General features: G+C 45.0%; 1 protein-coding gene across 2 annotated transcripts; it reads left to right on the plus strand.

Annotated features, from left to right (window-relative positions):
* The first annotated feature begins 210 nt into the window (after positions 1-210).
* LOC310871567 (NADH dehydrogenase [ubiquinone] 1 alpha subcomplex assembly factor 2-like) lies at positions 211-16,108 on the plus strand. Of its 2 annotated transcripts, XM_083783163.1 has the most exons (5): positions 350-430; positions 8,402-8,627; positions 11,594-11,683; positions 12,558-12,598; positions 14,982-16,108. In XM_083783163.1, exons 2-5 carry the CDS (start codon positions 8,489-8,491, stop codon positions 15,222-15,224), a joined length of 513 nt encoding a protein of 170 aa, XP_083639289.1. In that variant the 5' UTR covers positions 350-430; positions 8,402-8,488; the 3' UTR covers positions 15,225-16,108. The 2 variants fall into 2 exon arrangements, with proteins under 2 accessions (XP_083639290.1, XP_083639289.1); XM_083783164.1 differs by lacking the exon at positions 8,402-8,627 and having other exon boundaries at positions 211-430.
* The last annotated feature ends 161 nt before the right edge of the window (positions 16,109-16,269 follow it).

Here is a 16,269-nt window from a genome sequence, read left to right on the forward strand (position 1 = left end):
GCCCTCCTCAGCATACAATACTCTAAGCTACAAATCCATTCCTAAACTAAAATATGACTTCTAATTCAAGTTCAACCTATGCGACACCGTCGTACTCGGAATCAAACTATAGGGGCTAGCCAATCGTAGCGCGACCGTCCCTCCAGCCTATGGCATCAACCTCTAAACTTGCATAAACAACCCTGTAGTAGCCATATATATTTCTATGGTAGTAGCTGTGTAGTAGCGACAGGCAGACAGGTGACAAAACACCGGTGAACTGTAGGCTACTGTCCCAGACTGTCTGTCTGTCTGTCTGTCTGTCTGTCTGACATAATGAACAGGGTCGCAGGTCTTTTACGGCGGACGTTTGGGATAGTCCGTGAGCATGTTGGTACAGATCCTTTCGGAAACAAATATTACATCATCCCTGAACAGAAGACTTGGACGGGTAAGTCTTGTACTACTTTATCTTTTAAACAATTTGACACACTGAAGAAATAGACACACTGTCTGTACACTATGGTCTGTACTGACTTGACATTATTTTGGCCATATGCAAAAAAAGATACTCTCCATTTAGCCGTTTATTTAGATGTATTGTAGACCACACACAGTCACTCACTTTAAGTTTAAACATCGTGATATTATTACTCTGTTCGTTATTGTATATCTTAATTTATAACAGCAAGGCCCACAATAGAACAATATAGACCTATACATACCAATACCATATTATACATTAGAAAACTGCTTTACGAAAAGTCGAAAACATACCGCTGCTATGATTCAAACCAAGCGTTTGTTCTTGTAGTGCAGTACATTTGCCGCTAGATGGAGCACGATGCTAAATTTAAAGACATTTGTGCAATTTTATTTCTAGGATTTTGAGTGTATTTAATGCAAATATCTGCAATTAAGACTCAATTCAATTGGAGAAGCAGACCGTAGTCACCCAAGCCAATTCTATCAAATTGTATTGTCATTGACGACACGTGCTAAGTGCAAAGACTCCTCCCCTGTTAAAGAAGTGTTAATTATCTGCATGATGAGGATTTAGAAGGAGGTCAGATCTGCCTACTGAGACATGGCAGTGGTACAATATGTAATGCATAACAAGCCAAGCGGCAGAACTGTGTCATCAAGCTAATCCATGGTGGGATGCCAGCAATGTCCTTCTGCCATTTCTAACTGTTACAAGGTCAAGGACAACCTTGCTGGTCTTGACTGAATGGTGGCTTACTATGATGCTTCAACGTCATTTATTTTGCACAGAGTTCCTGGAAACAACAAATTGATATATTGAAGTATGAATTGGTAGGTAGTGTACTATGCACTGTATGCAGCTTATTGAAATAGAGGATGGTCTGTATGTGGAGAAGGATTTATGGACATCGATTGACAGACATAGGGGACAAATGAAATACAGTGGCATTTCTATTAACAATGACACACTAGCCCCTTTTCCACCGGTTGGGAACCGGTTCAGTTCAGAAACAGTTTTTAGTCCATGAGCCAGACCTCCAAAATTGGAACGTTAATTATGAATTGAGTGGGCAAAACGATACCTGTATTAATTGTTTATTTATAGGATCAATATAAGTAAATTAGTATATGATAACCCTTCCACAGGAATAGCCTTTTCATATTTATCACACATTTTGTAATTTTCGCCTACAGTAGGCCTATATGTGATGGGTGAATAGGTAAAAATGTAATTAATAGTTATCATCATGAAACTTCCCCAGTTGATTACTTACACGAAGACAATGATTTATTGCATTACACATTTTCTGAAATTGTACATTTAAATATGCAAATTAGGTATTATGAAGGAAAATATGCAAAAAATATGAAATATGTGCTTTATGCATAGCGGAAATAAAATGTCATTAAAGGACTTAAAATCAGTCTGACCAGTGTTGGTACTCTAAACATAGGGACATTGCTGTTCTTTGGAGTGGTTGCACCACTCAAAAATTGTCTCAATAAATTAAGAAAATAATCACATTAGTTTACTTCTGACAAATCATAGTTTTATGGCTAATTAGGAGGCCATATCTGGCTATTAACATATCGTAGTCCTATGGCTAATGAGGAGGTCATATCTGACTATTGTGGTGGTAGCCTTAGCCTGGTTTGGTCCAGGCTAATGGCTTCACTTTCTGTTATTCTGCCTGAACTCCTGGGATTTCCTTCTTCAGCCATTATTGGCATAGGTCCTGCCAAAGCTATAGGCTATATAGGGCTAAAGGCCAGGCCTCTGCTTGCCCCAGACATAATGAGACTGCTAGGTTAACCTGCCATAAACTACAAACAGGGGGCAAAGCTTGCCTGAACTAAGGGATTTGATTATCGTTAATATAACTATTTGGCTAATCTGGAAACTGCACTACACACTTTTAATTCAGAACTGAGCTTATCCTCCTTGATTGTGTCTTCCTCTCTTGGTGCCACTGTACTTACACAAGATATTTGCTACCCCTACCTAGTCTAGGCTAAATAAATAACATGCATTAAGTGTTAGTACATTTCTCTGACTCTCAGGATGTAACCTAGTTGTTGAAGTGGGACTGACCTCTGGCAAAGATTTAAAACCAGTTTCTTTCTGACTGAACTTGACTTTGCACATCACCTTTTCTCAGCAGTTTGCAGGGAAACTTGCGCCCACCTTGTATTCATAATTCATCCCAAGGCTGTTCCTCAGCCCCTGGCTGTCAGGCTATTCAAATGAGACTTCACAAGAGGACCATTTTCAGAATGCTAAAGGCTACTGTATGCACTGGCCAATCACAATGAATGACCCTACAGAGAGGCTAGTGGGCCTGTAGAGAGAACCCACACCCACCACATCTCGTTCACACACTCACGCACGCGTGCACTCACAGACACAATAACAAACACTAATGCAGCCACACTTTCACTTGTCCTTTCTCTAACTCACTCCATCCAACCTTGTGGAAATAAAGTGAATGCATTATTCAGTCCATATGTCTTGCTAAAGTGAGCTCTTTTTGATCTTAAACTGATAGGCCAAGCATGGGCTCAGGGCCTGAGGCGTGGACCGCAGGGCTTTCTACTGCAGCATATAGAGGATGAAAGAGTAGGGGAGGCTCTTCCTCACTCTGTTTCAATCTCTAACCCCCCCTATTTACTGCGTTGCTCATTTGTCCATCCCTAGTGCACTGTCCATCTCTTTTTACCTTACTTTACTGCTCCCATTTCCTATCTCTCTCAATCTGTTATCTTTAGAAAACTGGGGCGTAAGTAATGCTGTGTGCACTGCCACTGGGCTGGGTTCAGGGTTATTGAAGAAGAATTTGGTTGACACGGCTAAAGTAAGAAGGGGAATATTTCCTTGTTTTTGTCCTGTGTGATTGCAACATTTTGACATGGCGGTCCATAACTGTCCAGCCGTCTCAGTATGTTGACATTTCTACTTATTTTTCACTCCAGTAAGTCAGTCCTTCCTTCCCTTGCCCCACCCCTTCCTCCCTGCCTCCTGATCTTCTTCCTTTGAAGCCAGTCCATGCATCTATTCACAACATCAGAGTACTTCAGCAGCAGTGTGGACTGTGGAGGGGCTGGCCCAGCAGTGCGCTCTATCTCCCCCTCTGCTTAGATGCTGCATCTTTTGCCTATAGTCCACACATCAAAATGAATAGGCCTGCATCTGAAATACAAGACTAGAGGGGGAGAATCTCTGTCTCTACCCTTAGAAATGCAGAAGTTCCAGTAGCCTGCTGTGTGCTGCTGCATCATTAACCAAAAATTTAACCCCCTATTTTGGGCATATCATTATAGGCTAACATTCTTTCAAATTGTCACAATATTTCAAGATTTGTTTTACAAGTTTGCCTGTAGATTTCATTTTCAACAGCTGAAGCATAAAATAGGGCTGGATAAGAGAACAGGCCTGGCTTATAGGAAAAAGTCACTGGCAAACAGGTCTTTGGCTTTTGCCTCTGTGTCAGGCCCATGGACCTGAATCTATATTCGCCTCTGGTCTGTGACTCCCCAGGCCCAGCCCAACCTTACACTGCATGCGGTGCCATGTCATGCTGCCCAGATGAAAGCAAAGCATTCTGCGGATGGTCTCATTCGTCTTCGGCAGTGGGCCTGCAGCTCTGACGCCTGCCTTCCCTCCTTTTATTTAGGGAGAGTGGCGCGCTGACATTATCGGCCGCTGCAGGCGCATTTGAAAATAATTGCCTGTATGATTGCTATTTTTTCTTACCTCTTTGAGGAGGTGTAGCCTTTGTCTTGGAATCAATGGCTGCTCAATACTGGACAGGGGAAAGGCAGTTTCCTTTCATGTTGCAGTGAAAAGGATGTATTTTTAGCGCTATTCATTTAAACGGTGTATGCCATGCAGTTTTAATCTATCGGTCCCCTCCACTATGTGGAGAATGGAAGAGATTCAGAGGTTTTTCAGAGGTGCACCACACTGGTGCAGAGAAAGGAGGCATTGAATTGTCGTCCTATCACTATCCCCTTCTTCTTTGTCTATTATTTATTTGATTCGGCAGCTATGTTCTGAAGTGAAAAACTGAAAAGGCCTCAGTTCTGCCTTTTCAGGATGGGCGACTCAAGGGAGCGAAGGAGGTGTGTTGCGCGTGCATGCGCAACTGTGCATGTGTACACGTGCATGCATTTGTACTGTAAAATTATTCTGAAATTCTCTACTTCATGCCTTAACACACTTAACACCACAACAGATGGCCGTGTGTCATCAGAGCGTTGATTCAAGCCGCAGATTTCTGTGGAAGGAGTCACAGCGGAGAGAGACTGGGGTCCAAATGGCTGTTTATTCTGTCACAAGTCGTCTCCAGGGTGCAATGAAAGAAGGTCTAGCCTACAGTAGGACGCCAACTCTGGGGTTTATCATGGAAGCATGCTGGCCTTGGAGTTGCTCCTGTAAATCATGTTAATTGATAAGCGTCTTTGCTTTGCGTGGGGTGTAAATGGAGGGTGTTTACGTATTACATTTTAGTCCCATGTTATCTTTTTTACACCGGATGCCAAATGGATATAAAAAAAACATTTTCCAGACTAGAAAAAGTGCCCTTCTGGGCACAGGTCTCCACCAGGATTCTTCCTCAGCCTAGTGGGAATATGCGTGCACAGTTTCATCGCAATCGGACGCTGCGTTGAGGAGTTGTGGCGATTTGTACAAAGAGGGCTACTCCTGAAAACTGTAGGAGCCAATCGTGGCCAATCAGGATGGAATATGAGAAATCAAACAAACCTGTCTTGATCACATGACTATGGAGATCATGTGTACCGATTTGCGTGAAATTTGGATAAAATCTGAAGGAGTAATAATAGAAAATGTGTTTTACATATGTCGGCCTCCTGGTGGCGCTATAAAGAGCAGATGTGAAAATTTCCAGACAAAGGTTTTTTCTTGGCCTCTAGGGAGTTGGCATACAAAGTTATCCACAGATCCGTGCAGTTAGAGGTAAAAACACTTTTCGGCCAGTTATAGCGCCACCTTGAGGCTGAGTTGAAATTGTTCATGTGGCATTTCGTCCTCGGCCTAGTGGGAATGTGGGTGCACAATTTCACGGAAATCACGCGATGTGTTCATGATTTGCAGCATTTTGTTTGAAACTGAGCACTCCTGTGAACTTTGGAAGCCAATCTTAACCAATCAGGATGGAGTGTGAGAAATCTGAAAGACCGGTTTCGTTGAATGGCTCTAGAGAGACTGTGTACCAATTTGCGTGATGTTTGGACAAACTCTGTAGGTGTACTGTGCAAAAACTTGTTTTGCACAAAGCGGCCTCCTGGTGGCGCTATAACAGGCCGTTCTGGAAAGTTTGGGGCAGAGGTTCATCGTTGGCATCCAGGGAGTGTGTGTGCAAAATTTGGCATCGACCGGGTTAACGGTGGCCGAGATTAGCTGCTCACGGACACACGGACGGACGGACGGACGGACACACACACGGACGGACGGACGGAGTGCAAAACATACTCTCCCCCCATGCCTTCGGCCTGGTGGAGACAATAACATGAGTATAGAGATAGCATAATGGCAAACGGGGTATTTAGCCATGGCCCTAGTTTGTCTACAGGTATGTGATATTTTGAAAATGCATCCCAAAATGTGCTGCTAACATACCTTTTAATTAATCTGACTCTCCTCCCTTCTCAAATCAATTTTGTTTGGGGAGCAACGATGGACAGCTGGTCATGATGTCAGGAGAGGGAAGACAATAAATTGACACACATCCCTCCCCTGTTAAGATGTGTCTCTCTTTGCACTCATCTCTCTCTCTCTCTCTCTCTCTCTCTGGTCAGATGGCTGGCTAGATGTGTTGACACCTTGGGGCTCCCTGTCTGTCAGAAAATCAGCAGAGAAGACAGACAGACAAACGTCTGCTGAAGCCTGACGCTGCTTATTCAATTCTGAATATTTTAATAAAGCAGACGGGCAGAGTTTGAAATACGGAAGAAAAGATGAGACTGGAAGGAAGGGTGTGTGTACTTGTAGACAGTGGATTGAGTGGAAGGAAAAACAAGATTGAAAATGAAGGAGGAGAGTACTGACTTGCAGTGAAATTATATTGTGGGGGAGAAATAGACTGGGTGAACGTGAAAAGGATATTTTCGGACAGAAGGTGAGATTAGGGTAGAAGAGTCAGAGAAAGAAGGTGAACTAATTTACAATTTAGCTCCTATCAAGGACTGCAGTACAAAATTGGAATAAGCAAAGCTCTAGTCAATAAACAGGGTAAACATAAAGAGAACAAAGTAGTGCCTCAAATAAACTTGGATACCAGGTAAACCATTAATTTAGCATCTGTCTAAACAACATGCTGTCTAAATCACTTTCTTCGTGACCAAGATATATCTACACAGTAAACTATATTCAAGAAGGGATATAAGGAGCGTGAAGTGCTAGTGCTAGGTGGAGTCTGAAGAGGCGAGTCTTCAGGCTATGGTGGAAAATTTGGAGTGAGTCTAATGGAGAGAGGAGGATGGATGGAGAAAGTGATTGAAGGTAAATAGATGGGTGGACTATCATCCGACTGCTCGTGTGGAGGAGGGAGGGCACGCTATACTCTACACTCTACAGCTCCACAAAGAACACCGACTTCCTTGCTTACCATAGTCTACCAGGGGAAGAGATCTGAAGACGAAGGGTCATCTGAAGCCAGATTTATACTATGTCGTACCATTGTGTCGTAGTATAAATTGGGCTCTAGTCTGGGCTAAAGTCTTGAGTCTGGGGCTCGCTTCCACCCTCAAATATACATATGTACCTGGCTATGCTTGGCTAAAAGTAACACACCAGGGAAATCAGTGGCATTCATTTCATGGTTACTACTTGTATATGAATTATTCTCCCTCTGTTCTGCTCTTGAGTCACTCTCACCTCAGTGGGATCGACAGCGTCTTTGGGGGGGTGTTGAAGGGGGGAAAAATGAGGACTGAAGAGGGGGAAAAAGAAGCTAGCAGGCCTACTTTACACTTAAGCTCCTCCTTCTCCCTGCAACCGAAGCAAAACATCGGCTGGCCTTTTCCCTCTAAACCTCATCCCACGTCGCTAGGCTCAGGGCTAGCAAGTAACCATGGTTACGAGGCCCTCGCATCCATCCCCCCGTTTTCTTTTCCAGGAAAGTAGACTAGAGGGAGAGAAGGGAGAGAGAGAGAGCGGGTGTCAGTATCTCTACCTGGTGCCCCTGTATCACTGTTGCTTATCAGACCACTCTGTCTCAATAAAGCTGCCCATTACCATGCACACCCTGGTTCACTACACTCTCCACCACACAGCTCAGCTGGAGTCTGTTGGAGGACCAGCCCCTCAATCCAACGAGCGCACACAGGCCAATCAGGTGAGCGTGTGGCTATCTCCTACACGACCACTGTTGCTGGATATTTGCTCCAGCAGAATCCAAGGCCCAAAGCAACCTTCTCTGAGTCTTACAGTAGATCTGCTCGACTGGAAAACAGCTGGTGGTCTCACAGCTGAAAGTATTGGAATTGAATTCATTGCATGCTCTCCGTGTGCAGGTGTTTTTTTGCAATTGTCTATTCTGAGATGAGAGAAAGTAGATGGATCTTGGTTGTTGTTGTTGACGGTGAATAGTACGAGATGGTGACGTACCAGTCAAAGATCGCGGCACATGAACCAGTTTCTGTTTTGCAATATCTGAGCGCCACGGTTCTCGATTCCCGGGTGACGCCATTTGGAAATGTGTTCCCCTGACGACCTGCCTCCATAATCAAAGGTAGTCTGTAAGAGACAGGCACAACAGAAAGAGAGACGGCAGAAGAAAAAAGGCCCTGAATGACACCACAGAGGAGAAAAACCTCTCAGGTCGCCCCCAGCACTACTCACCTGGGGGGGGGGGGGGGGGGGGAGGGTGTGTGTGTGTGTGTGTGTGTGTGCCGACTGCATGCGTGCGTGTTGAAGCAGGTGATGGAGTTTAACCGGGTGTGTTCAGGGTTCAAAGAGCACTCCTTAGTGCGCATCACATCGACGCTGTAACGAACGAGAGGGATGGCTTTTAGCCAGCATCTGATTGGCTTCCCGATCCCGCTGCCACGGCAACCCCCTCATCCCCTCCCCATTCCCTCTGTTCCTCCACACCCCCTCCCGGGTTTCATCGCAGGCTCGCAGATGAGTCGCGCTCAGACAGGTGAGATGATTCATAAATATTTATGAGGTGGGATTTCATGTGCTGGCCCCTCCCCCTCCCTACGCTGCGCTGCGTTTGTCCTTCATGGTGAGCGCCGGCGTCCTCGCTCCTGTCTCTCAGGTTAATCTGCCTGTTCTCTAGCTGTGTGTGTGTGTGTGTGTGTGTGTGTGTGTGTGTGTGTGTGTGTGTGTGTGTGTGTGTGTGTGTGTGTGTGTGTGTGCGCGCACGCACATGTGTGTTTTGACTGGTAACTAGCCCCACCCCCAGTGAGTGATGGGAGGGCGGACTTGTCACAAGGGGGCACACTGAGATAGAGAGCTCCCCCCACACCTCTCTCTGTTTCTCTCTCTCGTGCACTCGCTCACTCTAAACATGCAGTCATACTCTTCCTCCATCCCCTGTCTCTCAGGTCTAAGAGAGGTAACAGAAGGTGGGGGGGAGACGAGGTTAGTATGGGGGAGGCAGGCTACACCCGAGCTACAGATCCTAGAATGACAGAAGTCTGCAGGTAACATTGAGACTATGTCACCTATTCAAGCAGGGAAATCTAGTAGCCAAACAATGTGGCCGTTAATTATGAATGCTTCATCAGGGTTTAGAATAAGCGTATTCGGCAATTGCATCCATCGTTAGGCCCCGCTGTCCACTTGGAGGACAATGCAAGATGATGCAAGTTGCACCAATCTCTTTCTTTCATCTTAACACACTGCAGAGACTTAATTCTAATGCTAGCTCCACAAAATAAATTAGTTTGCCATCCCCTTATCCTTATGGGGGGGGGGGGGGGGGCTTCGTTTTCCAGTCATCATGTAATAAAAACGGTGTCACTGTGACCTACGTGTTTCCTTCTGTTGTCCCAGATCCGAGTTTACACTTGCAGACAGAGAGGAAATATCACCCAATCAGACTGACACCCCCCAGTATGTTTGTATGTATGTATGTGGTAGGAAGATCAGGCTTGTTTCATAAATATATGTACATATTTGTTATTCAAATCCAAGGATAAAAGCCATGGTGGAAGGGGTTTAGTCATGCTGCAAGAGCTATGAGACAAGGGGAGAGCCTTGTTCCAGAGACACAGAGAGGAGAGAGGGGGAGCATCCTAGGAGGGAGAAACGCAAGGAGTGGGGGACAGCAAACGAGTGGGCGCCTCTCTCCATGCCTATTAGTTAGGCATTAACTGCAGCTAAGTACATCGCTTGTGGGGACTGTATCATAATTCTGCCATTTCTATCTGCTGCCTCCTACGCTCAATGCAAATATGGATACGATCTGTTTATAATTAGCATACCTGTTAAATGTATTTGTTGGTATCGCCTAGCCCTAGAGAATGCAATCTTTTGTTTGTCGGCAGTTGTTTTCCTTCTACATTCCTGGGGGTTCTCTATAGGAAAACAATGCACATTCCTCTGACTTTTTAAGGCATACGTGTAAACAAATTGAACAATAATAGAATGCATCTACATATTGCAGGGAGCTTTGTTGATAAGGTGGAGTATGAAAGTGGTGTTTTTGTTGTTGTTGTTTTTTGTCAGGGTTGGATATCATAAGATCAAGAGCAGCAGTGAGGCCCTACAATCTAGAGGGATCCACAGCGGAGGTATTCTAGCCTAATTAGCTGACCTGATTACTGCAGTATATGGTTGGCTCAAACATTAGTTTTGATGAGCAAAAAACAGAACAGGAAATGCACTGCATTTCTGCATGTGAAGATGTTCCTGGGGGGGGGGGTGGGGGGGGGGGGGGTTCTCGTAGTCATTGTATTTTAAGTTCAAAACAAAAAACAAGTACAGTGACCTGGCATTCAGACAACACAACAAGACACAGGAACTGTACGGTAGAGACTTCCCGTGAGCACAGTTTGCCGCTTTGTCAGGCTACCATCATTCATCCATCCCTGTGCCATAGCTATCTGTTATGGCTGAAGTAAACATTAAGGCCATCAGTCTGTGCGGTGCGTGGAGGTGGTTAGCTCCATTTGTCCATGTCCAGTCAGCTGCGGAGAGATGGCGATGGAATCCTGACAGATTGTCTGTGTTTTGGAGCGTGTTGTTTTCCTTGCCCATCCATTTCCCTGCTTCTCGCCGCGTTCGCCATGCATCATCACTCTCTCCTTCCTCCTTCCTGCCTCATCATTTCTCAGTGTGGGGGATGTGTGGATAGACAGGCGGGCTGACGGACGGACGGACAGACGGACGTCCGGCTACCTGCAAGCAAGCCGTAACTACGGAGACAGTGTAGTTGTCATTAGTGACTACTGTAAGAGGCACTGCGGCTGCATACTAAGAAGTGATCCTCTCTCTCCCTCTCTCATTCTCTCTTAACTCCCTCTCTCTGTGGGTTCCCCCTCTACCTCTGTCTCCATGTCATTGTGTGCCAGCCGAACTTGTCTAATCAGCAGATTCGACCAAAATAATTGGCGGTGGCCTTGCTGCTAGCGAGCGTCGTGCTGTATACAGATAGAGGGGGGCGCTTAATATTCCATGCAGCTCATCCCTCTCCTGTTCCCTGTGATATCTGACCTCTTTTGTCTCCTGCTTGGCTTGACGTTGATTTTGGAGGGCATTGTTAGTCCGAGCGTTGTGATTGGAGGCGGTTGGCAGCGAGGGGGGCTGTGGTTGGTGGGTTAAAGGGGGAGGCTGATTTGCATAAAGGCTTAGCCCAGATTTGGAGCCACTCAGAGAGATCTGAGGAGAAGGGCCCGAGGGCCACGAGGTAATCATCCATGACCTGTCACAGCACTGTCATCCCTCTGTGTATTTGTGTGTGTGTGTATGTGTGTGTGTGTGGGTGTGGGTGTGCGCGCGCACGCACACTCACATGTGTGAGAGAGAGTGAGTGCGCAAGAGAGAACTGTTTCTTTGTGCACATTTGTACACAAAGAAACACGCACACAGCTCTCCACGTTTTGTATGCATCATTGTTGAGCATCTCTCTTTCTCTCTCATTTGTTTTTGTTTCCCTAGGAAGGTTGGTCCGTGCCAAGCGGATGGTGGTAGCAGTCAATCCCACAGAATACGAGTACACGGAAGGCAGCATACCATCGGAATGGGATGGTGAGTTTGGGCTACTGTGGGTTGCTGTGTGTGCCTGTACACTGTACAGTACACTGACGTTGATAAACGCCATGCTAACAATAGTACTACACGATACGGCAACACACAGAATGCTGCACCAATGAATTCATGGCTGTAAATATGGAGAGGGGGGGGGGGGGGGGTAATCCATTGATTTCCATACCACAAGATGAGCTGGGGGTGGGGGGCATACTGTATATGTGAGTTTATCAAAGACACCCGTATGCTGGTGTTTTACAAGCACACCATGAAAATGGTGTTTTTCAAATTCCTTACAACTGGATACAGACTGTTCCCTCTGTCTCCGACCGGCTTTATCCACCTTAAACCCCTCATCCTGCTTCGCCCCGTCCCTCATGCATTTTCATCAGGATGCAAATAAGAAAGGGATAAAAGAGGCTCAGAGTCCCTGCACTAGCTGGAGGAAGAGTTCGAAAGAAATCTCTATCTTTCTTTCTCTGTCTCCCTTTAACCAGCTCAGCCAAAAACACAGCTCCTAGAGGGAGAGAGGGAGAGAGAGAGAGATGGTTTACTTAATTTAAATTCAACGACCAGAGGAGGAGTTTCACACCTCTTATGAGCCCATGCTGGCACTACATTACCCAAGACTCAAAGAGCGTTGGTGTTTTGTTATATTTATCGTATAGCCTGCCTACATGTTTTACCCATAATCCCGCTTTTTCGCCATAGTTCATTTACACAAAATAAAACCAAGCATACTGTTGTGGAGTATCTGTTCCTCTAAGCTGAAACAGAGTGGTTCTACCTCTGCTGCAGCCCATAAATATGACTGCCGGTTGTGTTTGCTCTGTGTTTGTGTGGGTGTTCTCACTCTCTTCTCTTCCTCCTCCAGCTTGGATCCGAGGCAGACGGAAGGAGCCCCCCTCCATCGAGGTATGCGCCCCCAGCCTCCCTGCTGTGGTGATGGTGGGGCTCTGGGGGGAATGGGAACAAGAAGGGATGAGAAGGGAGAAGAATGACTTTGATTTGATTTCTCTCGCAGTTTCCAACAGAGCCCAGAAACTTTGGGGGATAGGTGTTAAAATAAACTGTAGCTGAAATGTGTTGATGGTGAGAGACATACAGACAGCCTCTGAACAAGCAGCTTACTGACTCTTATGTACTAGTTTACTCTTCTATCTCACTAGCAGACGTTTGCTTTTTTTTGGCTCAAGAGTGGAGTGTCAGGCAGAGGATAGAAACATCGTCGGAGTGGAGTATGACCTGCATGTTCCTCTAACCAGCTTTATTTCACTTTAAATGTGAGAACAGTGCAGATTGTTAGGCCAGTGAAATGTAGGTCTGTGCATGGGAAATCCCTCACAAAGGCAAATACCCAGACAGCTCTCACTCCCTGTCCGCAGACTCCGCACTCCCTGCCAGTGGCCAATGCACTCCCTGCCAGTGGCCAATGCCATCCCTTCCCACCATTTGCCAGAACATTCTATTCCAATTTTCTGCCTCGTGTCTGTCCAATAGCAGCCATCAACAGCTGGACAGTGTTAATGTGGCCAGGACTGCACCCCCATCATATTATCCTACCCTACCCCTTGTCATGCTCTGTCTCTTCCTGGTCCAAGCCGACATAAATTGATTGGATTAAATCCTGTCATTAACAGGCTGGAAAAGCAGCTCAGTGTGTTTGTCTCTGTCCCCAAAGCAGGGATTTTTGGCCACAGCTCTTCCCTCTTTTCCAGTCCTAGCCTTTGCCAACACACAACAGCATTATGGCCAGTCCTCCCTTTCGCTTTGGCTCATTGCTACAGAGAGGCTCACTGGACACTAGCTGGAGCTTCAACAGGGTAGTCATTCCACTAGTGGGCTAGGTTCAGGTTATAATTATTTCCATGAGTTGGAAGGATGGCGTACACTCCTACTGCTTCATGTCTTGTCTTAGTTTTCACATACTTTACAAGACTACATTTTTAGGCAAGGTGGGTGCAAATGCTTTTTTCAACTAACGCCTGACCTCACAGTCACACATTAATTTCCAGTGGCGTTTTGGGAATTTGGAACAATTAAAGTTAGGTGCCCCAAAGACAAGAAGTCGATGGTGGTAGTTTAAGGAAAGTGTTAGTCATACACTTTCTCCATCTGGACTTTCCCAGCAATACGCACAGGGATTGTATCCAGCAACGTTCAGGTGATAAATTAACTTGTCTGACCTTTAGTTCAGGCCAATGCGAGCCTCAACATTTCCAACCTATAGACTTTGTCAGTTGCACCTGACATACAAAATATATCATGGTGGACTATGAGGTCACTGACGAGTCGACACAGTGCACACAGTGTAATCCTTTACGAAATACAAGGAAGCTTTCATAAGGAAAGGAAATGGTCACGTGACTGGGCTGCACCATGACACTTTCATGGACACTTTCATGGGAGCCACTTACACCGGAAGTTCAATGAATACATGGCAGTGAATGGAGCTGGCTGGACCAGCTCATAACAAATATTATTTCTGAACAATTGAGACCTTTGTCATATAATCGGTGCAGGAATATAAAATAAGACATATCACAGCTTTTTGATGTGCACAGAGTGCACAGTAGGCCTATATATTATTTTAGGATCTAAACAGCAGCAGGTATCGTTTCTGGCTCGGAGGTATCGTGAGATTTGCCTGACAGACAGGAAACGGTGGGAAGTCTCGCGATACTTGTTACGTTCAGAAAGGTACTTTGTGCTCTTTAGATACCATACCTCTATATAATTACAGTGTACACATCGAAAAGCAACACGACAATAATGTGTTACATGTCTTCTGTTATTTTCCAGAAGTGATTACTTTACAAAAGGTCTCAGTCATTCAGAAATAGTGTTTGTTCATGAGCTGGTACACTGAGCTCTCATGCTCTCAAGCTTCCATGAAAGTGTCATGGCGCAGCCCAGTCACGTGACCATGTCCATTCCTTCTTTAAGCTTCCTTGACGAAATATAGGAAGTGCCGCCCTTTCTTGCTAAAAGTTTACATAGAAGAGCATTCAAGGCTCAACGCTGTCTGCTCTTTAGTTGCAAGCACCTGTTTTAGTTATTCACTTATACGCTGGGCCACTTCGGATGTTTCCCATATAGAGAGTATGTGCGTGACTTCATCATACCCAGAAGTTATGCGGGAACGCCTACTGAGTGTCAAAAACCTACTTTCTGGCCAGGACAGCCCATACATTCAAACAGAAGTCCTATCTGATTGCATACGACGTTAAACAATATTAAACTCACTTTGACACTCACTTTATGCTTGCGCATACCCTCTATTGTTTTCTTTTTACAGGAGCTGTTGAAGAATCAGCAGTACAGGGAGCAGATCAAAGTGAAGGCCATGGAGGTGGAGCAGAGAGATGTGGTCCTCCAGGCTAAGGAGTATGCGGAGGGTCTGGTGGCTGCTCTCCCCCAGACTGTAGTCAAAGGCCATGCAGCTACAGCCAGCTTTGGCAAGCAACAAGTCAGCGAGGAGCCCACCAGCACTGCAAATACATTCCAGCCTGGCTCCTGGATGCCTAATGCTAAAAAATAGACGGATATTCACGTGTATACAAGATACTATTTTGACATCTTATCGTCATCACATCTAGAACCGGAATGAATAGTGACTGCACAGACGGAAAAAGAAAAAAGGAACTGTAGATACACAATATTGAGAAATGTGCAAGACAAATGATTGTCAGTGTAATTGGTTGCCTCATATCGACAACAGGATGTGTGGGTAAGCATTGTTTTGCTAAGCTAAACCAAAGTTTTTTTGTTTGTTTTTTAATTGGCAAAGAAAACGTGTTACTCTTCAGAATGCAAGCTAGGCAAAAACAGTAATGCTGCAGTTATAACCACTGTGAAGGGTTTTTCATGACATCCTCTGGCGAGTAAACGATTGCATATATATATGCCCATATATGGAACTGACTGATTTGCCCCTGATGCCATGACAACACATTGAGGTTAGACAACACACTCCATATTTGGGCGTAGCTGCTTTGAGAACTCATATGGTTATGGCTGAGTCATAGTGACGTGGTCCATCACATGACCATGCCGTGGTCTGCCACCTCGCCAACCAGCCAGTCCTCCCTTATGCCAATTTTGATAATGTTTTTTGTGGGTGGACTGAATCTGTCATGGCAAGGCAAGTTTATTTGTATAGCAGATTTCAACATGGCAATTCAATGTGCTTTACACAAAACATTGAAACAGGTTGATGAAAATGAAGTCCAAGTCCTATAAATAAACCCTATATATTGACGACATGCAGTTTATCTTGGATACCTTTTTTATCTCCTCTACACCAATCTGCCAGAATATCACAGCATGCAGAATTGTTTTTGGTTATGTTATGTGTATATATAGCGCCTATGTTCTCAGAATATTGATGTTAGCGTTCATGTTAAATAAAATATTCTTTCTCAATGTTTCAACTCTTATTAATAGGTGGTGTTTGGTGGCAGCAAATACTCAAGGTGACAATATGCTGTGAAGTCGAGATTTGTCAGATTTATTAACAAAAACATAATCTATAAGTGTCCCTTTGACAAAATGCATAAACATTAAAAAAATAACAATCATAGATG

This window comes from Protomyctophum parallelum (genome assembly GCF_964188405.1).
Source record: "Protomyctophum parallelum genome assembly, chromosome: 15".
NCBI lineage: Eukaryota > Metazoa > Chordata > Actinopteri > Myctophiformes > Myctophidae > Protomyctophum > Protomyctophum parallelum.